General features: G+C 37.2%; 1 protein-coding gene across 1 annotated transcript in view; it reads right to left on the bottom strand.

Moving 5' to 3' along the window:
* Positions 1-25,947, bottom strand: part of Cad89D (cadherin-89D) — a 273,325-nt gene that overhangs the window by 26,975 nt on the left and 220,403 nt on the right. Inside the window, exons 15-17 of the mRNA XM_068226160.1 lie at positions 15,316-15,619; positions 8,389-9,987; positions 805-941 (exon numbers count right to left, since the gene is read on the bottom strand). Coding sequence (XP_068082261.1) covers positions 805-941; positions 8,389-9,987; positions 15,316-15,619 — 2,040 coding nt within the window. The remainder of the gene's footprint in view (positions 1-804; positions 942-8,388; positions 9,988-15,315; positions 15,620-25,947) is intronic.

Raw genomic sequence — 25,947 nt, 5'->3', positions numbered from 1 at the left:
TCATGTATGGTCTTAAAACATTCTCTTGTACTTAAAACATCAAATGTATGACAAAAGGGGAGAACTGTTTGAATAGGTGATGTAAATTATGAAAGAAGAATTGCAGAGTGGATTGAAGAAGATATGAATTATGTGGAAGATATTGATACCAAGGATACCGAGAGACATAAGTGGAACATTCTCAAGGAACATCCCTGCGAAAGGCAAAAGAAATGAAAAGAAGCTGGAGAAACATAAAACTTGTCACAGCAGCTAAGAAGAGGAGACATCATACTTGTGTAACAGATGTGAGAGACCAGTGTATTTGAAATGCACGGAAAATCTGATATGAATCTTTTCTTATCCTCCACAGAACATGGCTTAGAAATCAGTATTCTTTCAGCAACAATTTTACAATAGCCTAGGAAGAGATTCACTCAGTCTTGGTAATAGAGAAAAGGGATTCAAGTTCCACTCTTAGACATTCTGGAAGTGGGTTTCTATGGTTTTGTCATGTCAGTTGTAGACAAATGCTGGGGTAGTACTAAACATATACACTGCAGCCTTTTCCTACCCAAACCTAGCCCCAGTAAATGCTGTAAATTCACAAAACAGTATACACTCTATAGTTACAGATGATATTAGATAATTTTCACAAAAACTTAGTACATGGAACTGTTGAATACTATAACTGAAAAACTTTCCATGAGTTAGTAAAAATAATAATAGTTTTTATGAAGTGATTTATACATGTAACTTATCCAATATCTTATCTTAGAGAATATCAAATATTATAAATAATAAGCACTAAAAATTAGTTCTTACCTGTAAGCGAACTATTTGGTAACCGTAATTTGCTGTTGTAGGTATAGCTGCTACAATTGGCCGCCCATTGGTGGTGAATTTTGGAGGGTTGTCATTTACATCCTTCACACGAACAATGATTTTAACTTCATTTGAAGCTAAAATAAAATTAATAGCATATAATTTATATGAAAAGAACACTGGTATATTTTCTGAAATGTTCTATAAAAATAGATTACCTAATAGAAAAAAGAAATAGCAATAAATAAGAAATTATACTAGCAGGTGTACATTCTTGTGGAATTGTTGCTTATTCTTTATCTGGCAGAAAGGTTTAATTACAACAAAGATGCAACATCTAAACTGATCTAATTAATTCATCAAACCATCCATCATCAAACCATCTACCAGCTCTTTTGTTTCTTATTGCTCTGAAGTAGGTGGCTCTTTCTAATATCTCTATCTTGGCAATATCTATGATTTATTTGAATGATAGAGTGTTTGACTGGACAGAGTATCCATTCCAGTGCTTACAGTGCCAGACAAAAATACTGAGCAAATCATGATTGTTCTAAAACATTTTAAAATAGAATCATTTTGCAGTTCTTATAGCTGATATACACTGAATCAATTTTTTCAGGCTGACACAGAGTATATCACCAGTTGTCTTTGACTTTCAATAGAAACTCAATTATTTGGACAGTCATTCAGATCCTTGATTATCCAGACATTAAGAGCCCCCTCCTCTGTTTTTTGATTACATTGAGACATTATATAAGCTTTGAGGGTTCAAAATTGGTCATAAAATTGTACTGTAATTTTATTGAATTACTCTCATGTAAATCTATCTTAAATTTTTAAATTTTGGAATCATAATTGTTCATAAATATTTCATTTACAGTTCTGTACATAACTTCATTGTTTCATAGTTTGTATGTTTCTTTTATTAGATTGAAATTTTGAATTTCATTATCCAGTTGCTTTTCCATACAACCCGTAATACCAATTAGTCCAGATAATTGAGTTCCTGCAATACTAACAATTATGATGTGAGAGGGAAGGCTTTTGCCTACTGGAACACCTCAAAAAATTTGCTACCTCAGATGGGATCGAACTAAGGAACTTGGTTTCAGGACATAATGAGAGTAAGACATGTGGAATTTGTTGAGGAACATTACAGAGCTATCCACACAAACATTCAGGTACCTCAGAAGGAAAACACTGCTTCAACTTCCAATAAAAGTAGACATGTTATGAGTAGAGCCAGAAATTTCATGCAATAATAGGTTAAAATACAAATGAGTATTAATTATCTCTTGACTGCCCAAAAGACCTGCTGGTAAGGTCTGCATGAATATTTGGGGTATGACCTTTTTATAACCCCTATTATTTATGCAACTCTCCTTACAAAACAGTATGGTTAGAGTCTACTCTTGCTTTCTAAACTATTAGTTATGAGGGTAGGAAGAAATTGATGATCATAGTGAGCTATACACGTCTTTAGAGTGTCCTTGGTTATATTATATTTTGTAAGTATGTAAGTGAGTAGTGTTTCATATTTGGTATATAAGACCCACTTTTATTAAGTTGCTGAGGCTGCTTGCCCTGAAATAGGGTCAGCCAGCTAGAGGGTTATACCCACTTTCTGGACAGATGTGGGGATCCTGGACATGTGGTTGATATATGAGATGGGCGATATTCCACAAGAATCCATAAAAGCTCCTAAAGATTATGCCTTTGCAGTACAGCAAAGTATTTGGCTGTACAAAATGTAATTGCTGTTGTGAAATAAGTTTTCAATGGTGTGTTTATTAATTCTTCCTGTGTTAAGGAAAGGGAAAGAAATTCTGTGTCTTATTTTTGAAGTACTGGTATCTGTAAATGGTCATACTAATCCTCAGATTAAGCATACAAATTGAACCTCCATTATTAGATTTTATCCTCTAAGAATAAATTAATTACTTTTCAAAGAACCAACATTTTCCTCTCAAACATTAATGCAAACTCACTTTTTTATTCATTAAATATATTCTGCCTTTGTTTGAAACATATAAAATACTGGTATGTTGTATATAGCTAAATCATTGTTATTTAATAATATCAGAACTATTAACTTATCAGAAGAAAAAAATTAGCACAATTGTACTTTGTATGTATACAGAAATGATTCAGAAAATAAGTAGGCCTACTGTCTACCCTACATAACTGGCAGTAAAAAATGAAATGGCGTATGGGTTTTAGTGCCGGGAGTGTCCGAGGACAAGTTCGGCTTGCCAGATGTAGGTCTTTTGAGTTGACACCCATAGGCGACCTGCGCGTCGAGATGAGGATGAAGTGATGAAGACGACACATACACCCAGCCCCAGTGTCACTGGAATTAACCAATTATGGTTAAAATTCCCGACCCTGCCAGGAATCGAACCCGGAACCCCTGTGACCAAAGGCCAGCACGCTAACAATTTAGCCATGGAGCCGGACATAACTGGCAGTCCACCAACACCTTATAATTCATAAAGATATGCAACCCATCTAACACCAATAGTCCTTTAAGGTCTATATTGCTCTGCTTCTTATCAATATGTCAATAATGCAGAACTTAAGACTTGCACAGGAAAAAAGGACTATCTTTGAACTAATAAGACAAACCTGCTGTTTATTGCATGCCTTTATAGTACATATACTGCTAATAGGAACTGTTTAATAGGTTGTGCAAAATGATCTCTTGTGGCAGAATGCAAAATGAATGCTGTGAAACATGGATCAGAGATATAAAAGATATATTGTTTTGTGGGGTGACTGACTATGCACTCCAAGTAAGTCTTCAAAGAGTCACGTGCTGTATGACAAGCATAGCTGAACTATCAGGGTGCCAGGTACCTGTCAGCACTGGTAGTGGATAGGCAGTTCAAATCCAGGTGCATGCAGATGTTTTTGTAAGTGTTCACAGACTTGTAGTACACAGAAGAACAGCAAGAAATGTTAGTGTCAATATTAATTCAATAGTTGAGACTCTAATTAACTCTTAAAATGATCATGGATGCCAATAACATGTTACCAAAGGAAGTGTCCATTAAGACTGAACAGATACTGAACAGGCTGTGAATTGCCAAGGTTTGCAATAGCTCTGTTGTAAATAGCACAATCCATCATGATTTAAGAAGCTGGAATATAATGGAAAAATGGCAGGTTTGAATCGTGATCTTGTACACTTAATTTTTTTTTTTTATCACCTGTTACATAGTGTACCAGAGGTACACCTTCTCTGTGCATTTGAACTGAGCGCCTTTTAGAAGGCCATCTGAAATGTAAACCCCGAAATGTGTATTGGAAGAAGTTTTGTACTTCAGATGTCTCTACTGTCGACTATCTATGGACAATTAATTTTCAAAGGAATGTTGCATTTTCGATGTTTGTTAACCTAAAGTGTTTGTAAATTGTTTTATGTGCTGAAGTTGTCAGCACTACATAGCCTCCTCCTTCTTGAAAGTATTAAAAACCAAACCAAACCCCATGGCACTACAGCCCTTGATGGGCCTTGGCCTACCATGCGACCGTTGCTCAGCCCGACGGCCTTCAGATTACGAGGTGTCATGTTGTCAGCACGACGAATCCTCTCGGCCGTTATTCTTGGCTTTCTAGACTGGGGCAGCTATCTCACCGTCAGATAGCTCCTCAATTCTAATCACGTAGGCTGAGTGGACCTCGAACCAGCCCTCAGGTCCAGGTAAAAATCCCTGACTTGGCCAGGAATCGAATCCGGGGCCTTCGGGTAAGAGGCAGGCACGCTACCCCTACACCATGGGGCCGGCTTGAAAGTATTAGCCAATAAGAAATTTTATACATATATTTGATAACCAATCAAAATTGTGGGTTTGTACAGGCCATCGCCCTAGAGAGTTCTGGAACTCTCCCCTCTGCTGTAAAAGCTGGGAGTTTTTAGGCCATGTTGTCTTTTCAGTATCATCAATATCATCAATACTGATCTGCATTTAGGGCAGTCGCCCAAGTGGCAGATTCCCTATCTGTTGTTTTCCTAGCCTTTTCCTAAATGATTTCAAAGAAATGGGAAATTTATTGAACATCTCCCCTGGTAAGTTATTCCAATCCCTAACTCCCCTTCCTATAAACGAATATTTGCCCCAGTTTGTCCTCTTGAATTCCAACTTTATCTTCATATTGTGATCTTTCCTACGTTTATAAATGCCACTCAAACTTATTCGTCTACTAATGTCATTCCACGCCATCTCTCCGCTGACAGCTCGGAATATACCACTTAGTCGAGTAGCTCTTCTTCTTTCTCTCAGTTCTTCCCAACCCAAACTTTGCAACATTTTTGTAACGCTACTCTTTTGTTGGAAATCACCCAGAACAAATCGAGCTGCTTTTCTTTGGATTTTTTCCAATTCTTGAATCAGGTAATCCTGGTGAGGGTCCCATACACTGGAACCATACTCTAGTTGGGGTCTTACCAGAGACTTACATGCCCTCTCCTTTATATCCTTACTACGACCCCTAAATACTCTCATAACCATGTGCAGAGATCTGTACCCTTTATTTACAATCCCATTTATGTGATTACCCCAATGAAGGTCTTTCGTTATATTAACACCTAGATACTTACAATGATCCCCAACAGGAACTTTCACCCCATCAGCGCAGTTCCAGTCTAGAGTGCATATGTTAGTGAAGGCCCACAAGCTCAAGGTAATGGCAGACATCTTTTAAATATGTGATAGCTCCAGAAAGCTGACTTCAGGGGAAGGTTTCAAAATTCTGAATAATGAAAATTTCTAAATTTTAACATCACCATATAAATGTAATTTTCAGGCAAGTCTAAGGACTCTATTCGAATCCCTGCTGGGAATGATGTAACTTAGGGAATGAAGAGTATATTGGGAAGACTACCATTTTCTAAACTTTAAATTTTTACTATTTTTGGAACTTAATATTTGTCACCATCTAGTCATCCTCTGTAGTATAGGCTTAGCCACTGTAAATTCGGGCCATAAGCCTATATAGGCTTTAAGTGTTTTCAAATGTACCGTATTTCAAAAGGAGTGCAAGGGTTTCATCTCCTAGCATTTTGTTTATGGTCAGCTTCTTAAACCTTTTCTTTCTGACCACTAAGGCCATTTGGAATGGGCACTCATTGCCTCTGTTTAAAGTGTTATTAATTATAGACAATTACCGGGCGAGTTGGCCGTGCGGTTAGGGGCGCTCAGCTGAGCTTGCATCTCAGAGATAGTGGGTTGAAGCCCCACTGTCGACAGCCCTGAAGATGGTTTTCCATGTTTTTCCATTTTCACCTTAATTAAGGTCATGGCCGTTTCCTTTCCACTCTTAGGCCTTTCCTATCCCATCATTGCCATAAGACCTATCTGTGTCAGTGTGATGTAAAACCAACAGCAAAAAAAGAATTGTGGACAATTATGAATCAGACTGTTGAGCAGAAAAGACAGTAAGAACTGTTTCTCATGTAATCTAATGTAAAATTTGGATTAGAAAATTGTCTTTTGATAGGCTGGAATGTTGTAAATTTTGGAGCTCAGTCTGCTAGAGTGTAATTGAGAGGAGCAAAAGTGCTCTTTGATATAGTGCAACTTTTGAGCTACAAAACTCACCCCTTTGAATTTATTGTGTTAACAACTTTCTTTATGATACTTGCTTGTTTACTGTTTATTCATGATTTATCATGTTTAAAGTCAGAAAAAAAAGAAAGGAAAGGAGTAAAATTTCCAATTTTAGTGTTTTAATTTATGCTCTCATCTTTTCTCTGTCCACCCATTCAAGCCAGTACCTTCTTACACTTCTGTGTTGCACAGAAAAACCGTAACACATAGGATGTGGCAAGGTCTTATGCTACTTGTTGTCAAACAATGATTTGTTTATTTGGCCTTCAAAAGTGCGATTTATATTGCACTTTATTTAGTTGGATTGGTCTATGGCGTAATATCCTTTTCACATCTCTGTAGTATTCTGCCACAACAGATCACTTCACACAACCTTTTAACACCTTTACTCCCATAGAGGAGTAGACCTATGGTCATTTAAGCACACCATCTCCTTTGGCCCATAGAGGAGTAAAGTCATTTAGTGCTTGTTCAGTGTAATGCTTTGATATGCTTGTGTTTTTGGAGACCAGAAGAGTTCTACCTAGAAGTTTCATTTTCTTCCAGTAGATGACTTGAGTGTCCTCATATTTTGACACTGTACTGTATAACCCTGCCTTTGTATTCTTTACTCATTGTTTACACGCCAGTTTTGGTGCTTCTCAAACTGATTGAAATTGCAAGTGAAGGTGGTTGTGTACTAGACAAAGCTTCAAACAAGTAAAGTTTGCAGTGATTCCGGAAGAAGAGATGTGTTATATTTTGAACAATAACGATAGCTGATGATCTGATAGCTTCAGATAGTGAAAGTGAAAGTGAAAGTGAGTGTGATTATGTGTGTAGTTAAAGCACTGGAAGGGTGAATAGCGATCTGGACAGGAACAATGACCAAGTTTCCTTTCTATCAGCCATCAGCTCCAATATTTGACATACGTATGGATGCAAATAAAATCAGTAACGAAAATAATGTTATGTCTTTTGCAAATATTGTTTTCAATAATGATTTCTTTAATATGCACTAATGTAGAACAGTCAAGTAGGTGGCTTTTTAAAAATGGTTGGGCCCCAGCCATGGAAGCTGCTCAGGCAGCTGGTAGTGAAAGTGTTAACTACCGGTAGTTTATAGGCTGTTTGTGGAGTGGACCTTTTATCTTAGTCTCAAGGTACCATAGTCCTATTCCACGTGAAAGTCTGCCTCGTTTAATGTTGCTGACATACTAGTAGCATGCAGAGTGATATCAACTTTAAGGACTATCAGTGTTAGATTGGTTGCATATCTTCATAAATTATAAATGGTTGAATGGACCACTTATACACACAAAAATATCTAGAATGTAAATATATATATATATATTTATGTTGTTGACATATACAGTAGATTTCTAATCATTTTGAAATAATTGAATACCAGTACATGAACTATAATACAGGTTGATAATATATCCTACATTTTATATCGTATAAGAGTAATAATATTCAGCTTTTCTCTGGTCAAGTAATATGAGTAACAATGAAGTATTGGCAAAGAACCAGGTTAAAGATAAAGGGCTGGTATAGTAGTTCAGTGTTTCACTACAGCCAGTCATTACTTACAAAGGAGATCTGTAAAAGGAAAAAAACATCTGGTATTCATCTGAATAGTTAGCTGAGTTCATTTTTATCTAACAAGATTTGGTAAAGAAATGAAATCAATTGCAATTAAAATTGAAGACAGGTGGAAACTGGAAGTTATATAGAAATAAATGATTGAATTAAACCAATTGCAGTCTGAAGATGAAGGTAGAAATTGTAAGCTATTAAGATGGAAATGCCTGAAAGAAATTCACTGCAATAATGAATACTGTATCTAGGAAGATGTGGAAGAAGAACTTTGAAAGGAAGCAAAATCTTATAGAGAAGTGGAGATATTGAGGAAGTTAAAGAAAGACTACACTAAGCTGTGAGCTGCAAAAAAACAACAATAAATCAAATTGATGATAATACAAATTAATCTTACCTAAATCAGACAGCCTCTCTGGTGTCACAGGGTAGATCATAATAGGAATTCCCCTGCCTCGCTTGAGAGTTTCAGCCTGAATTTTTACTTCTAGTCTTGCTTGCTTCTCTCGATCAGGACTTTTCACAAGGTACAACGTTCCATTTGTAGAGTCTATTTTGAACTTACTACTGTCATTAGATGGAACAATGCTGAAGTTGTGATTTAAGCCTCTGTATGGCTCAGTTACATTCAGTGCTAATAATGCAACAGGAACTATGCAGTTTTCTTCTACTTCTACTTCATAGTAGCGATGGGCAAACATTGGTCGAGCAATGACTTCTGTTTCATCAGCAATATCAACAATATCCACAGTCAAAATAGCAGTTGAACTTAAGCTGGGATTTCCTAAATCTGATGCAACAATTGTCACATTATGAGACTGCTTTGTTTCAAAATCCAATTTCCCTATCGTTGTGATGATACCTTCCTTGGAATCAATAGCAAAAAGATCAGCATTTTCAGGGTTTAACTTACGAGGAATATCAAAGAGCAGCAATCCATTTCCATTACCAGTAAAATCTGAATCATTAGCAAGAATTTTTGAGACAAATGTTCCTACAGGGCTATTTTCTACAACAATGGAATGATAAACTGGTATGGAAGACGATTCTGCACCATTACTCATTTCTGAATCATGAGATTCTTGAGAAATCTGAAGAATCTCTTCATGTCCGTAGAACATTGGTGCATTGTCATTAACATCCAATATGTGTATTTCTACATCCACTGTAGCTTTCTGACGGTGATTTATTGGTCCATGATCTTGTGCCAACACCTTAAAAACATAAGAATCCTGCTTTTCTCGATCGATCTCACCAGACACAGTGAGTAAACCATCGTGCTCTGATACACTAAAAGGTAATGGAGTTAGATCGTTCCCATTCTGCATTATAGCATAAGTTACTTTTCCATTATCACCATAATCTTCATCAATGGCTTCAATCTTGCCTAAGGCATGACTAGAATAATGACCTTCAGACAGATCAAAGTTGTACCATGATTTTTTGAATGTTGGAGCATGGTCATTCGTGTCTTTAACAAAGATTCTTATTATAATAGAATCTGATAAGTCACCTCCATCTGTTGCTGTAATATTTAATCTGAATTCTACTTCAGGAGGCAAAGATCTTGCTACAGACACTTCTCCAGTAAGAGGATGGATATTAAAGTAATGTTTATGCATTGCAATGCTGTTAGGAGTTTTTATAGCACTAGGAATGTATGCCTCAGATATTAATGCATAATTTATAGCAGAATTGATGCCAATATCTTTATCGTCAGCAATAAGCATGAGGACTGATGTGCCAACGGGTGTATTCTCAGGGATCATTACGATAGGAGGCATCTGTCGTTTATTGTTGTTATCAACAAGATTAGTTGTAATGTTATAGACATCAGACTCTGTAACATTCCTAAGATGGAGCATTGAACTGACTTGGTCTGGTTCAGCTATTTCAACATCTTTATCATGAAGAACCACCATTTGTACAAAATGTGGTGCATTGTCATTGATATCCTCTATGTGAATTGTTAGATTTGCTTCTGAGGTTAGATTTCCTGAAAAATGAAGATAATAGGGTATCAGTTTTAGACATCTTGTACAAAGCAATTGTAAACTATCAAAGAGTAATACACTTATTCTGAATTGATTTCCAGAAAACAATTTTAGAAAATAAGATACTTGTAACGGTACACACATTGCATTTTTTTGAGTGATGCACGTAAGCCAATATATTTACCAACACATTAAAGAACTTTGTAGATTCAAGTTTCTAGTTACTAATAGTTTTCTGTTTACTGGTATTTGTTTATAAGAAATGCCATGTGTTGTTATCTACCCCATATGTCTGGAGTTAACTTCTGGGCTTGTGTAATAATTTCTGGTACCTATGAAATTATCATTACTTATTCAAGTAAGTCAATACCAGTATTTACAATGTAAGTTCACACAGGATGCTGTACATAGGAGTTATAACAGTAAAAAATCTGCTGCAGTAGCTCAGATGGTAGAGAGAGATCAGATTTGTGAAAGAGAACTGTTAAGATAATTTCCTACCCTTGCTCCAGGAATATGCTGGAAGTTTTGGGGCATTTATCCCTTCATAGATTGAAATAATTACAGATATACACTCTATCTGAGCCACCAAAATTTTATAGACTGACACATAGATTTTACTTAATTACTTGGGACTTGCAACCAAGATGTCCCTTAACCTTAAATGAATGAACAGCACCATAAGAAGGAGATATTCACAGACTAAGCAGATGTACAGTACGGTACCCGGTATATGAATTGCAGAGAAAAATGAAGGATTTAAGGAGTATTTTCTTGCAGAGATTTTTCAAAAATTTTGGGAGAGAATTTGGCTACTAATTATTTCACCTCCAGACACCAAGGGATTAGCAGAAATAATAATAATAATAATAATAATAATAATAATAATAATAATAATAATAATAATAATAATAATAATAATAATAATAATATTATATTATATTATATTATATTATATTATATTATATTATATTATATTATATTATATTATATTATATTATATTATATTATATTATATTATTATTCTCTTCTTTTATGACCACATAGGATCACTTTAGTCAGTCCGTCGTTCAGATCTCTTTGAAGGGATTGTTCAGGCTTTGCGGTCCTCCCAGTACTTCTTCAGATGCTCCGATCTTCGTGCCCTTTCCTCAGCTGAAAACATACATGTTATTTGTTTGTTTTGTGTAAGGGCAAAGTAGAGGTTTGTATTCTTGAGTTTTGTATTCAATTTTATCTTATTTGTGGTGTCTTCTGTTGTAAGGCCTATTTCCTTCAGATCCTCTCTTACTTCTCTCATCCATTTACATCCTATTGTGGTATTTTTTGAGACGAGATTGTGTTGTACTAGTTGTTTCAGAAGTCTCAAATCCTGCATCCTCATGATATGTCCAAAGAATCCCAGTCTCCTCTTACGCATAGTATCTGTAATGGGTTCTAGCTCTTTATACACGACTTTGTTAGGTATTAACCGCCACTGTCCATCTTTCTGGTATTTTTTGTTGATGCAGGTTCTTCCAATCCTCCTTTCAATATTCTGAAGTCTGTCAGTCTTTGATTGTTTATTCAGGTAAAAGAGTGTTTCTACTGCATATGTAGCTTCTGGTTTTATAACTGTGTTGTAGTGTTTTATTTTTGTATTTATTGATAGACATTTCTTTTTGTAGATATCCCATGTTAATTTTTGTGCTTTAGCTAATCTATTTGTTCTTATTTGGATTGAGATTTTTCATTTAGGTTATGTGTTATTACTTCTCCAAGATACAGGGTTATTCTAAATGACTGTCGGGGTTTCGTGATTTTTTTCTTTTGAAAACGTGGAAAACGTACCATTTTTATTGTTGCATTAATGGTCAGACAAACTCTCAAAATTTTGTTTTGCATCAACTGTAGTACATAAGTTACCACCAGATGGGAGTAATAGCAGTGTTTAACAAAATGGCGGTTAGCGATAAGGAGAAAGCTTTTTATACTCTTGAATTTCATCAACACCGATCCGTTACCAGAGTCCAGCGCCATTTTTGGACCAAATAAGGGAAGGAGCCTCTTTCCGGCAACTCTATTCAGAGATGGTATACACAATTTGTGGATACAGGTTGTTTGTGCAAAGGGAAAAACAGTGGGTGTCCCGCTGTGCCAGAAGCGGATGTGAATCGAATTAGGGGCGTTTATCTCCGTAGTCCTAAGAAATCAATGAGGAGATGTAGCAGGGAACTGCAAGTTCCTCAAACCACAGTATGGCATGTGTTATGAATGCGCCTAAAGGTAAAACCATATCGCCTACAATTGAGTCAAGAACTCCCACAACGATGGATGGGACGGAAGGTGATCTGATGCTCTTATCCTTTCCACCACGTTCACCAGATCTTACACCATGCGATTTCTTCCTGTGGGGACATGTTAAAGATCAGGTATTTGTTCCTCCTCTACCGGTGGATATTCAGGAAGTGAAGCAGCGCATCCAAGCTACCTTCGAAAGCATCACCGCTGCTATGTTGACTCGTGTGTGGGAAGAGATGGACTATCAAGTAGATGTGTGTAGAGTGACACAAGGTGCACATATCGAGCATTTGTATTGTATGTCAAAATAACATTATGAGTTACAGTACACAATAAAACAAGATTCATATTCCTGCGTCAATTGCACTGTGAGTTATGAATTTTTGTAACCCCGACAATCATTTAGAATAACCCTGTATTTAAATTGAGTTACTATTTTGATTTTATTACCATTTATGGTAACTTCTTTTAGCTGTGTTGGTTTTTGGGGCATAATTTCTGTTTTTCTAATGATATTTTGAGGCCAATTTTATTTCCAATGTTTTGAAGTTCTGATATCTGGGTTTTTGCTTCTTTTATGTCCACTGCTAGTAATGCTAAATCGTCAGCAAAACCCAGGCAATTTGTTTTGATTTTTCGGCGAATCTTTATTTTGGGGGGACATTTCCTAAACCATTCCATCATTACCATTTCTAGAGCACAGTATAATAATAGTGGTGAGAGCCCATCTTCCTGCCGTAGTCCAGTTTTGATTTCAAATGTCTCTGATGTTCCACCCCTAAACTTCACTTTTGATTTGGTGTTGGTGAGAGTCAATTTGATCATGTTTATTAATTTGGGGTGTAGTCCAAGGTGTCTTAAAATTTTAAACAGAGATTCTCTATGGATGCAATCATAAGCTTTCTTGAAATCTACAAATGTTATCACCATATCTCTGTTTCTTCTCCTGTTATAGTCCATTATCAACTTAAGACTCATGATCTGATCAGGACAGCTCCTCCACTGTCTGAAACCTCCTTGATATTCTCCTAGTTCTTTCTCAAGTTGTAAACTTATCCTATTAAGGATGATTATTGAAAATATTTTGTATGTTATGTCTAGGAGTGAGATTCCCCTGTAGTTATTAGGGGCGGTTTTGTCTCCTTTTTTGTGCAGTGGATGAATGAGGGCTGTTGTCCAGTGTTCTGGTAGTTCTTCTTTAATCCAGATAGAGACAATTTGTTGATGGAGGGCAACTTTTGCTGGTGTTCTTGCATATTTCCAGATTTCCGCAAAGGTCTGATATTCTCCTGGCGCTTTATATTCTTCTTCTTCTTCTTCTTCTTCTTCTTCTTCTTATTATTATTATTATTATTATTATTATTATTATTATTATTATTATTATTATTATTATTACAAATAATAAGACATTTCAGACTTCACCCAGAGCTAATTAAATTGATTGAACTTACTCTAACTAATACAATTTCTAAAATTAAGTTCAGAGGAGAACTTTCTGAACCATTCTTGGTAACAACTGGTTTAAGACAGGGTGACAGATTGTCACCTCTTTCTGTTAACTGTGCACTAGAGTACGTTATGAGGGAATGGTACAAGAACAACTAGAAACATATAAAAATTGGAACCCAGAAATATAACATACATTTGAACTGTCTAGGATTAGCTGATGATCTAGCTCTTCTGGCCAATGATATTCAGGAAACAAAACGACAATTAAATCTTTACAGGAGATGGCTCGAAATATTGGTTTGAAAATTTCATTTGAAGAAAACAGGAATTATGCTAACTCAACTTCTGCTTGCAAACAAAATTAAGCTGGGAGACCAAGAAATAAAAAATGTAGAAAAATTTAAATATTTAGGTGAAGTAATCACATACTACCTGAACAAGAAACCAGCATGGCAAAATAGAATAGATAAACTGGTTACAGCACAGTATGTTACCAAGAATACATATATTAAAAAGTGTCTCTCAATAGCAACCAAATTGAAATACTACAAAACAGTCACCCAGCCATAAATTACATATGCATGTGAAACATTATTCAAAACAACAAATACAGTTGCAATAGATAGAGTACTCAAGTTAGAAAGGAGAATAGTGAGAACCTGTTTAAATAAAAATTATCAAGTAAACGGAGTCTGAAGAATAGCTTCGAATGAGACAGTTTATAAGGAAATAGAACCTGTGACTAGCAGAATGAAAAAGAAACAAACTTCATTCTTAGGGCATCTAACATGGTCACCAGAAAATAGAATCAGGAGAAAAATAGTAGAAAAATTATGGAAGAGTAAAAGTAAGAATAATATTAGATGGATCACAGAATTTAAAGAAGACATGAGTGAGTTGCATATTACAATAGAAGATTTAAAATACAAAACAAATACACTCACCATATTGAGAGATAAACACACTAAACTACAGACAAAAATCAACACGCAGAGAATAGGAAGAGCGATTCCAGAAGCAGAAAGAAAATTACGTTCAGAAAGGATGAAACAGTATTGGGCTGATGAAAAGAAGAAAAAAAAATAAATAGCTGCATGAGCAGTGACTGTTTTGGTCATATCCTGATATATTTACATACTGCAGAGCATAACAATAGTTAAAAATAGGAAAAACACATTTTACTTCCCAAATGTGAATCAAATTAATAAATGAGGACTGTCTGTTCAAAAGGTGTTATTTCCACTTCACAAAAATGTTTAGTATTTCATCCATATGCATTGCAGTAGTTGAATACTATTGAATGTAATGAGCACTCCAGACCAATCCTTTAAAGTATCATACGCGATCATGGGTATGTTCATGTCTTTTATTGTATGATTCCTTGCATTTTTTCATAACTTTCTTAGGGTGGAAATGGTGCCTTTTGAACAGACATTCCTCAAATGTTGTGGAAGATAAATATAAAACACCACAGGATGGTTCAAGAGAATACAAAGAATCAGTGGTATAAGAGAAGAACATTCAGCTGGTAAGTGGGAGTTAAAAAAAGAGACAGTTTATTGTAGATCACAAATTATTTACATGTCTTGTAATTGACTTACCATTATCCTGGGCAATGATTTTCAATGCATACACTGACTTGTCTTCTCGATCTAGTGAATGTCCAAGTCGATTCTTGACTAGCACCTTCCCAGTCTTTTGATCAATTCCAAACATATCACTGTCTTCACCATCCAGTGTAAAATTAAACTCAGCATTTTCTCCTATATCAGCATCAGATGCCTGAATTAAATGACTTAAGGTAACTTCTGTTCCCACTGAAGAGTTTTCTGGCACTTGTCCCTCATAGGATGAAAACTCAAATACTGGTGGATTATCATTCACATCTTCCACCACAATATTAACCTAGTAACAGAAACAGTAATATTAACTGAAGGACATCCACAGTGAACTATATGTCTAACTATTTCAGTTGAAATCTGGGGGAGAAAAAATTCTCAAAATACTCCTATTTTAATTTAAATAAAGGGGAAAAATCTCTGAAAATATTCCTAAATTTAAATCTAATTTCAGAATTATTTTTAATGATCATTAGATAACAATCTTTAGCTACCAGAAACTACTAAATATAGTAACATGTCACTTGTCCGGCCCCGCGATGTAGGGAGCAACGCATCTGCCTGTCACCCGGCGGCCCCGGGTTCGATTCCCAGCTGGGTCTGGGTTTTTTTATTGTAAATGATTAATATCCCTGGCCAGGGGACTGGATGTTTGTGTCATGCTTAACGTTCCTTTCCTCACATTCAACACTCTACAATTCCTCCATCCAATTACACGCAGGTTCATATCACATGGTGCAAGTAGGGGCAAAAGATCTCTATAGGTTGACGCCCCGAACAAATAGCATTTAATTTTTTATTTTTTTATTTTTAAGCGTGTCAGATCCTTTAATGTAAATGTCAACTACAAAATATCTAGATGGTAATAAAAGTTTCTTTATATGTAGTAGTAACCATAGCAATAATAACAGTACCGGTACTAAATAAAGTCCATGCGACACTACTTCCTACCGCAGAATTTCTCTATCACTTTGGTACCAAATCCTTCTATGCGTGCTTATTTTCAATAGACAGTAATACAAGTGCAGTAAGGCTTTTCTGGGACATGGTGCTCCATAAGAAAGTTTTTATTTTTGCCAGTAATGAAAAACATCTTCTAGGTTCTGTGGATGTCAACAGAGTTGTAATAAAAATTTTGAGTCTTCAAGAAAACTTATCCTATTGATAGTGTGATAATATACAGCGTGATTCAGCCACCCATTCCAATGTAGTTTTATGCAACCCACAATATTCATTCTGTCCTGGAAACATCTGCCCTGCTGGTATGCTCAGACAACACAAACGGATATCTTGGTATTTACCGCCTCACCATGATAGGACGTTGTAATATTATACTCGTATTAAACACTGGAAGACATGCATGTGCTGTCTAGATCATATGAACCTGACATGCTGGCGAAACATTAAATTGATATTGTAACTGCAGTAAACCTAATACTTGCTATAAGCTGCCCTGCATGCCGTACGGAACCGTAAAGGCATGGCGGAGCGGGCTTGCTTGTCAGGTGGGGGAGGGTCGAGTCTGGGGCGAAGATTACAAATTTTTGAAATGTTTGTTTAATACGTACTGCATGCAATGTAAGTTCAATACCCGCTTTCATGCAAATTGTGTGTGAATGAATGTGTTTGTGGCCCAAAGAAGGGCTGATTAGTTAGCAGGCCGGACATATACAGACCCGGAAATAATAGGAACACAACTGCCCTGACAATGTTTTATCACAGCAAATGCTCGATGCGATGACCAGTTCGGTTTATGCACATTCAGACAACACAACCGGATATCTTGTTATTTACCGTCTCATCATGATAGGAAGTCATAATGTTATACACATATTAAACACTGGAAGACATGCATGTGCTGTCTAGATCATATGAACCTGACATGCTGGCGAAACACTAAATTGTCCAATAGATCGTCTTGTGCCCTGAAGCATTCCACGTGTAATTGCTCGACAGGCATCTGTGATGAGTTGCTGGAGCTGGTCGGGGTTTTCCAGCGTTTGAGTGTAAGTGATGTTCTTCAAATGTCCCCACAAGGAGAAGGCTAAAGCGTTAAATCCGGTAATCTAGCGGGCTAAGAAACATGGCCTCCTCGTCCTATCCATTTTCCTGGCAGTTCCTCGTTCAAATGGTTATGAATGGACAAAGTTGAATGTGGTGGAGCTCAATCGTGTTGCAACCACACTGTCAAACAATCATACAAGGGCACATACCTCCAGCAGCAGTGGGAGTTCCTGGCACAGAAAATGCAGGTAGCGTGGGCCCGTCCAATGGCCCTCAAAGAAATAAGGTCCAATCAGGTGATCCTCCAAGATTCCACACTAAACATTCACTCCCCATCATACTTGATGGGCCGCCTGTTGCACCCAGTGAGAATTGTCCGGACTCAAATAGTGCATGTTGTGGCAATTGACGTTCCCATTATTGTGGAAGCGCGATTCGTCCGAGAACGAGATATGCGATACGAGTGCTGCATCATTGTCCAGTCTGCCTAATAGCCACCGACAGAACTTCATTCGAGCTTTGAAGTCCCGCCCATGGAGCTCTTGGTGTAGCTCAAGATGGTATGGGTGAAATTTATGTTCATGCAGTATTCGCCAGACGGACGGCTGGCTGGTGTTCACCTGTCGTGCAGCCCTTGTACTGATGTGTGGATTATTATGAGCTGCCTCCAGGATGGCCTCTTTTGTTTCAGCCGGTGTAACAGGCCTATCGCTGACGGGTGGCTGGTTGGAAATCATGGCTGTTGCCCTTAGGTTTCTTTCAACACGGCGGAATGTCGTAGCAGCCAGGTGTCACCCGTCAGAATACCGTTCCTGGTACAGATGTAGTGCCTCACGCACGTTTTGTCTTACTTCCCCATAAACAAGGAGCATGTCAACGTATTCCTCTGTGGAAAACATGCCAAATGACAGCAGAGTTTACAGGTCCTAACCAGTGCAAAATGCGCAGGGCACAAGATGAATAATAGCATCATTCTACTATTTGAATGTGGCAAACATGGGCCTGTATTTATGTATTCAAACAACATACTAATGCAAAAATATTTGAATGATTCAGGATTTGAACCAACGCTGGCACATTCCGTCAATTGCTAGGCGAACGCATAACCACATCCGCAAAGCTACACTGCTGGAAACATGCTGTTAGTACGATGAGAGCAGAGTACATACTGAACCCGACAGGGGCATGATCCAAGGACCTTGGGTTGATATCGATCTCAGTAATTACGCACGCAATGCTATTAAAGGGAAAGAACGCTGAAAATGTTTAATATTCATATCATTAATAGAGGTCATACCGAAACTAATTAATATTCATACCATTGAGATAGATAAATTGTGTATTTTAAAATTATTTTATGAGATTTCTTTGTCTGCGACTTACTGCGCAGTATTATCCTTTGTGTAGCGGGGGCCCCGCAGATGAAGCCAAGCCAACTTAGACCCGGGAGGGGTTATGAATGGGGATTCCCTATGACATCACTCGAGAGAAGACATCCCTCCTCAAGGCTCACAGAATGAGGGGAAACTAACTTTTTCGAAACGGAATATAGGAGCCATCTTGGAATCGGACTGGCCAACTTAATTACCGACAAGGTAGAAAATTAATAAAACTCGAATTAGGGGCTCATCTCCCGATTTAAAAGGGATGAATGCTACTGGGACATTTATTTAGAGTGTTTAATGTCCTCTTCCGTGATAACTTTCAGCAGGAGAAAGAATACTGTGTTGTTTCTGCGTGGAAAAGTACTGGGGCCATCTGGTTAGTGTCATGACAGCTCCTCGAGACCGGGACTTCACCCCGTGTGGTGGGGGAAGCAGAACATATTTTAATTAATTTAAAGAGATTCACCGAAGGATAATTGAGTGGTTATGTCTCAATCGCACCAACTAGATACTGGTCACCGACCATCCGCACTATTTTACCTCGAGTACGCCGGGAATAGGCGCTACACAAATTAGTGGAAGGGGTATCGCTCCCTAGTAAAAACTACTGCAGAAAGGGAGAAGAGTCAGTCGGGATTTGTGGCTTACGGACGGCGAAGCTACGTGTCGTCGAGCTTCCAGTGATCTTTTGTTTGAGTGAATTTCAATTTAATTTACAAGTGAAATCGCGTACTGTGCGTAAATATTGCAGAGATTGGATAGACGTGATGCTAGGGTCTAAACTTTAAAGATCAGAGACGTGTCGCGAACATTAAATATAATTTGTAATAATATTATTATTATTATTACTACGGCGCTACTGTGTCGAGTAGTGACAAAGGTACGCGGAATCCGATACTGAATCGCGGATTGCGGAGTGAGGTCCGATATCGTGGCTGGACGTTCACACCGAATGTAACTAAATAAATCTTGGAATAAATAGTGACGTGTTGTGTGCCTCAGGAATATTGCCAGCGGTTTCGTCAACCTAGAACAATGGACTCCCAGTTGGAAAGAAGAATGGTGCCTCCAGTAACTGCTGTGGTGCTTATGGGTCAGCACTAAACCAACAATGGACTCCCTGAGCTGACAACGGGTCATCGAGATGGAGATGAGTATAAATCATAATTAATATGACGTAATCAGATTGGGCGGGGAACAGTTATCATTACCTGACGCTATAATGTTAAAGATTGTAACTTCAGTAATGTAGATGTGCTACCATGATACACGTAGCTTCTATTTACTTTATTTAATTAGTAACACGTCTGAGCAATCAATTGTAAATAAAGGGGTAATACGATAAGTTTGCATGCAGTAATAGATTGACTTAATCATTTTATTTGGGAAACTTGTAATTATTGATGCGTCAGGAGACTAATTTTTAGTAATTCAGAGTAATTCAAGTTAGGTTGTAGTTAGTCCAGCGAGGATATTGCATGGCTGGTAAATAGTGTAATTTTATTCCGTGAGCACCCAGAGCTACGAGATATGACTTCGGAACTGACATCCAAGGCCTCCACTGACATATATTTAGATAGGAAGTGTACGATTTTAATTGGCAGGCTTATCACAATTTAAGTGCAAATTGAGGAATATTTAATTCATAATTGTATTACCGTGTGACGATTTTATGAGAAATCACAATTTAGATATGGATTAATTACACCGTCATTACGAGGAAGTTAATTATGATCACGCAGTATGGTCTAATTTCCAGGTAAGTCGTGTAGGGAGATGGTGTAATGATGAACCCAATAATAATAATAATAATAATAATAATAATAATAATAATAATAATAATAATAATAATAATAATAATAATAAGTTGTAGTTATGGTAATCAAGCAAGTATTGGTATCATAGAAACCGGTGTCGCGTCGCGGGATCATGATATTGTAAACGAATATGTGTGTTGAATTGAAGTGAAGTATTGAGAGCCGATGTAATTTTGTTTAAGGAACAATGAGGCTCAGTTTATTAGTGAACGATCCCCGAGATGGGGTGTTTTGTTAAGAAAGGGCGTTATGCCTGTGAAGGCCGAGGCCAATGACCACCCGCCGTGTGGGGGCTGGGGGCAGTTGACCTACTGAGGAGAAGTGTCGGTTTTTTGTGTATTCTCGTCCGCTCGTGTAAGAGGGAGCCTTGAGTTGAAGAGAATGAGGGCGAAAGAATCGCTTAATAATGAAATATTCAACACGCCAGACTGATGTAGTCGCTAATAAATGACACGGCGATTGTTACCAGTACTTGTTAGTTTACTGCCATTACACACTTGAGTATAACATAGCTTAGGGTTTTCAGAGTCCCACTTCCATCCCAACGGATGTCAGTTCAGTTCCCGACAGCGGCATTGGTACCCCAATGCTCAACCGAAGGCTGGATGTCTCACGTGTTTACTGTATATAATTTGTGTTCTTTAAGGGTTTATGTATCTTGTTGTGATTATAATTGAGTTACCGATGGTGTTGACCATCGGGGTGGTGAATTTTTTACAAGTGAGGGTCGGTTCAAACCCGGGCGTTGGTTCCACATTTTTATGAGTTCCTTCGTGGTACTTCGTTGGGGAATAGCTGTGTGTTTAGTATAGGGATTGCTCAGATTCGTTGCATGCATGTTAATCCTATTGGTCAATGATATCACATAGCCTCAGGGCCTATGATAAGTGTTTTCCCGTTCGAATCTCGTCATAATGGATCGCTCTGCGATAGATAATACTCGGATCCATCACAAACGACTGAAAATCGATAACAAACAACAACAATTGATAATAATCCATGTAATTCATTTGTATATAAATGCGTCATTACCATCATCATCATTAAGGCCTAATAAACCACGTGTATTAATCTAAACTTTAACCCGAATGTGTTCTCATTGTAATTAGGTATGACCCGTCTCCTACCCTGTATGCCCTTAAGCTTAGTCGAGTTAAGCGCCCATTTGTTTTATTCCAACCCGTTAACGCCCTGTAGACATCATGCCGGAGCCATTAGGTGTAGGGACGGGCACAATACGCCATCCGGTTCGGTGTTTAAAACATTAATTACTGCACTGTTACCTAGTTTTATGCATTGATTGCCCTCTTTGTTACACCTGGTCTCGAGGCACGACACATTAACATAGTTACATTGTAAAAGGACATTGCAACATGATTTCAAGGTGTCATCTTTTGCAAATGGATGATATACTGTAACATTTCGCTAGGGTTCAGAATCATGTGAACATTAGCAACATACAGTATGCTTGCAGGAGAATGGTACCCCTGTAACCATGTGCACGTCAGTTGGGCTGCAACAAACGATGTTGGAAGGGCTGCTAAATTACACTGTATACCATAGCAATGGAACAGCCTGTTCTTTCCTGCCTCTCATATACAGTAAAATGTATAGTTCAGCCTATTCTTATCCAGGGTTGAATAATATTGAACAGTTGCTTCAAGTTCCATTTCTGAAAAGTTTTCAGATTAGTCACAGGAGTTGATAGAGTTCAATAAATTAGCTCCATCATATAATGAACTAAAGCAATGGTGAGCCTCTCGTGTAATTCTGTCACACACTTCTTTGGCATCAATGTGCCTGCCTTCCATTTTCCTTCTTTTAATAACCAATAAAGATTCAGTTTCAGCATGACTGATCTGTACCATCTCTGATCTGCCTCACAATCACTAAACGAGACAAATTATTCTTGTTCTTGATTTCATGTTTTAACAAGTTGCAGGACAGCTTGGAATTCAACAAGTCACCACAGACTGCAATACTAGCAGGCGTATTGGTGATCTTGAAAGCTATGCGGGGAAGACCGACAAATCAAGGAAAAACAAGGAAAAATAAGGAAAAACAACCTCATAAATTGGCTTTAAGTTCAATTGATGATTATAGCAATGCTTGAAGTGTGCACTAGGATAATGAACTTTTGTTTTTTTTCTTGAACTACCCTTTTTGCACCACTGATCAGGGAATAGCCATCAAATGTCTGTGCAATTATTTTGTGAGGTTTATCTTCAAAAAGAGGATTTACTTCATTAAAAATGTGTTCCAAAACTGCACCTGCAGTTTGACTGTCCAATTTAAGAAATGTCCAAAACCTTTCAAATGGCTTAACGATATTCTCGTAATGAAAAATCAGTACCAACTGTGAGTGTTGGAAGACATCAGTTGTTTCATCTGCCATAAGGGGACCAATGACTGATATTTTCAACTTCTAAAATTTTATAGATATAAACATGAAATTTTGTGAGTGCATTCATGAAGTAAATTTAACCTATTATACCAAGCTTCAAAGCAGTGGGTTAATTTAATCTTCTTCAGTTATTATTTTTTGATATTCAGTTATGAGTTACTGAAAAAAGTTCCCTGAGACACAATTTGGTTTCTATGACTTCAAAATTTGATAATGGTGTTTACAGGCATATATAAACATAACTTACTTAAAAAATGTATTTCTTCCCAAATATCTATCCGACTAGAAATTTTTGAATTTCTGGTTTGTTAATTTCTATAGAAAAATAATATACTCTCGTAATCAAATGCACATAACATTGCTTCCAATAAACAAATATTTTTTTTGTAAGTATGTTTTGTTAGTTAGAGATATTACTATACCACCAGAAAGTTTCATATCAATCAGGAAGCAAAGCACTGAAAAAATGTAAAGTGAGAAAAATGCATCTGAAGTTTTGAATCCATCTATTATTTTTTTAAAGATTATGAGGTAAACAGTGGAACATTATTAAACGCTGACACTATACCACTGTCATTTGTCAAAGCCTGGAGCCAAATTCAAACGGAAATGGCAAAATACTGCCAAGATTTGCGATAAAGTGCCATTGGGGTGTGGCAGACACACGAACACAGCAGCAACTTAAAATGTCTGTATGGCCTTTAAAAATGGCAGAACTTGAAATATTCTACCATTTTCTGATAATAGGAGAATTGGTGTTATTTTTTAACAATGATTCCTAAAATCATGAAATTTCAATCATCAGCCTCTTAAGATTGCTTCCTTTATCTTTTTGCATTATTCTTTCATCGCAAACTTCCAATAGTTCATTTTGAGTAGTTTTAAAAGGTCCCTTTGAATATTTGATTCGATTCCATGTGTTCCTGTACAGCATTATCTATACTTGCTACAAAATCTACTAGTCTTAAGAAGACACCAGGAGTTTTCAGAATTGTTGGTTTTGTTATAACTTCTCAATGCAAGCCCAAAAGACCCACAAAGTTTGATAAAATCAATGATTTTGGAAATATATATATTTTTTTTTTTTCCACTTGTTGATTGTGTTTAAATTTTTCTTCATTATATGCACACCATAGCTGTGTTGCTACATTTATGCTGCAGAGAGAACAGATTCAACATGTTATGTGTTTTGTTTAGTTTTGTTTTATGAATTTGTTCAGATGGCCTAAATCAGTCACTTCCGTTGTACTCCGTAAATGAGAATCACTATTACCAAAGAGGAGACAAGGGAAACAGCAAACAGTGCTCTTTATCTCACAAATTTTCTATTGTACCTACAACTGTATGAACCTTTTGTTTCTGATTCATAATCAAATCAGGTGTTGGTCTCCCTAAATGTTTTACCTTAATTTTTTCTTTTATTCCTCTACTAGAGAATAGTGGTCTAAAGCAGAGACTATCTAAGGCTATTTTCACCCTCAGTGAGGATTAGTACTGTCAGCTTTAGCATACCCTATGCTATGAATTTGGCCAACTTACATAATCTAAAGACTGAGCCGATTCGTAGCACACAGTTACTATACCTGTACGCAAGCTAATGTTATTGAAAAAAAGAGAAAACTGTGCTGATACATAATGTTTCACAAAATATTAGTCTGTGATTACATCATTTATAATTATCATTTTATTGTTATTGTAATTATTTATAATTGTTTCAAGAAAATTATGAGTGTGCGATGGTGCAGTAGCACATTAGGACAGGCCACCGCTCATTAATAGTATGATAAGAATTATATGATCTCAGTTACCACATGCATACATTTTGATTTACAACCATTTAGGCTGCCTACCTTACAAAACAAGCTACCTCTCAGGTTGTGTTCTACTGTATCAGTTGGCAGAGAAATCAGAACTTTACTGGCTGTCCTATTGTTGATATTTTAATTAGTTTCATTCAGTAATCATCAGTGTGTCACTAACTGACTCTGTGGATCAGTGGTAGAGTGTAGCCTCCGGTTCAAACCCGGCAGAGGTAGTCGGATTTTTGAAGGGTCGAAATAAGTCCATTCAGCACTCCATATTGTACGATGTCGGCATGTGAATGATTTCTAGTGACACATTTGGTGTTTATGAAACAAAATTAATTTAAACTCTGCCATAGACGCCTAAGAGAGATTTGGTTTTACTCTGCCATCTAGTAGGTCTAGAGTAGGAATGTTGAGGTTGACAAACAGACAGCCAGATGACATAGAATCAGAATGTCAGCACATGGGTACCTGGATACCTGAGGCATTATTATTATTATTATTATTATTATTATTATTATTATTATTATTATTATTATTATTCTCATGTCGACGGTTCAGTCAGTGCTCCTATATGGCTCTGAAATCTGGGCTGAATCCTTGAGATTCGCTTGGTATCAGAGAAGGATAGCTGCCGTACAACGGAGAGCGGCTTTATGTATTGCATATGCATACCGCACGGTTTCCGAACCTGCAATCATCACGGTGGCAGCAATAGCCCCAATAGACCTACTTGCATTGGAGCGACATGAAATCTGGCGTACCCAAGGAGAGCTGGGAAAGAAATGTGCAAAGAAGCGTGCCTTCAGTCAACGGATGAGGCGATGGCAACTCAGATGGGAAAGTGACCCTCGAGGCAAATGGACCAAGCGACTGATACCACGCTTGGATATCTGGGTTGAAAGGGCCCATGGTGAAGTAAATTACTACCTCACGCAGCTTCTAACAGGGCATGGATATTTCCAGAAATTCCTGCATAAATTGGGCAGAGCGAATGACGCAGCATGCATATACTGTGATGACATTGACGACGTATTTCACATCTTATTGTATGCAGCCATTGGACAATTTAGAGAAGATGTGTGGAAACTGAACTAGGAGAACTGACAGCAGATAATATTATTTCGGTGATGCTGCGAAACCAGGAATCCTGGGATCGCGTGGCAGTGTACGTGGAGAACGTCCTTCGTCAGAAGAAG

The sequence above is a fragment of the Anabrus simplex genome, chromosome 1 (assembly GCF_040414725.1).
Source record: "Anabrus simplex isolate iqAnaSimp1 chromosome 1, ASM4041472v1, whole genome shotgun sequence".
NCBI lineage: Eukaryota > Metazoa > Arthropoda > Insecta > Orthoptera > Tettigoniidae > Anabrus > Anabrus simplex.
Note: the sequence above shows the minus strand (reverse complement) of the source record. Positions and strands in the feature narration are given on the sequence as shown.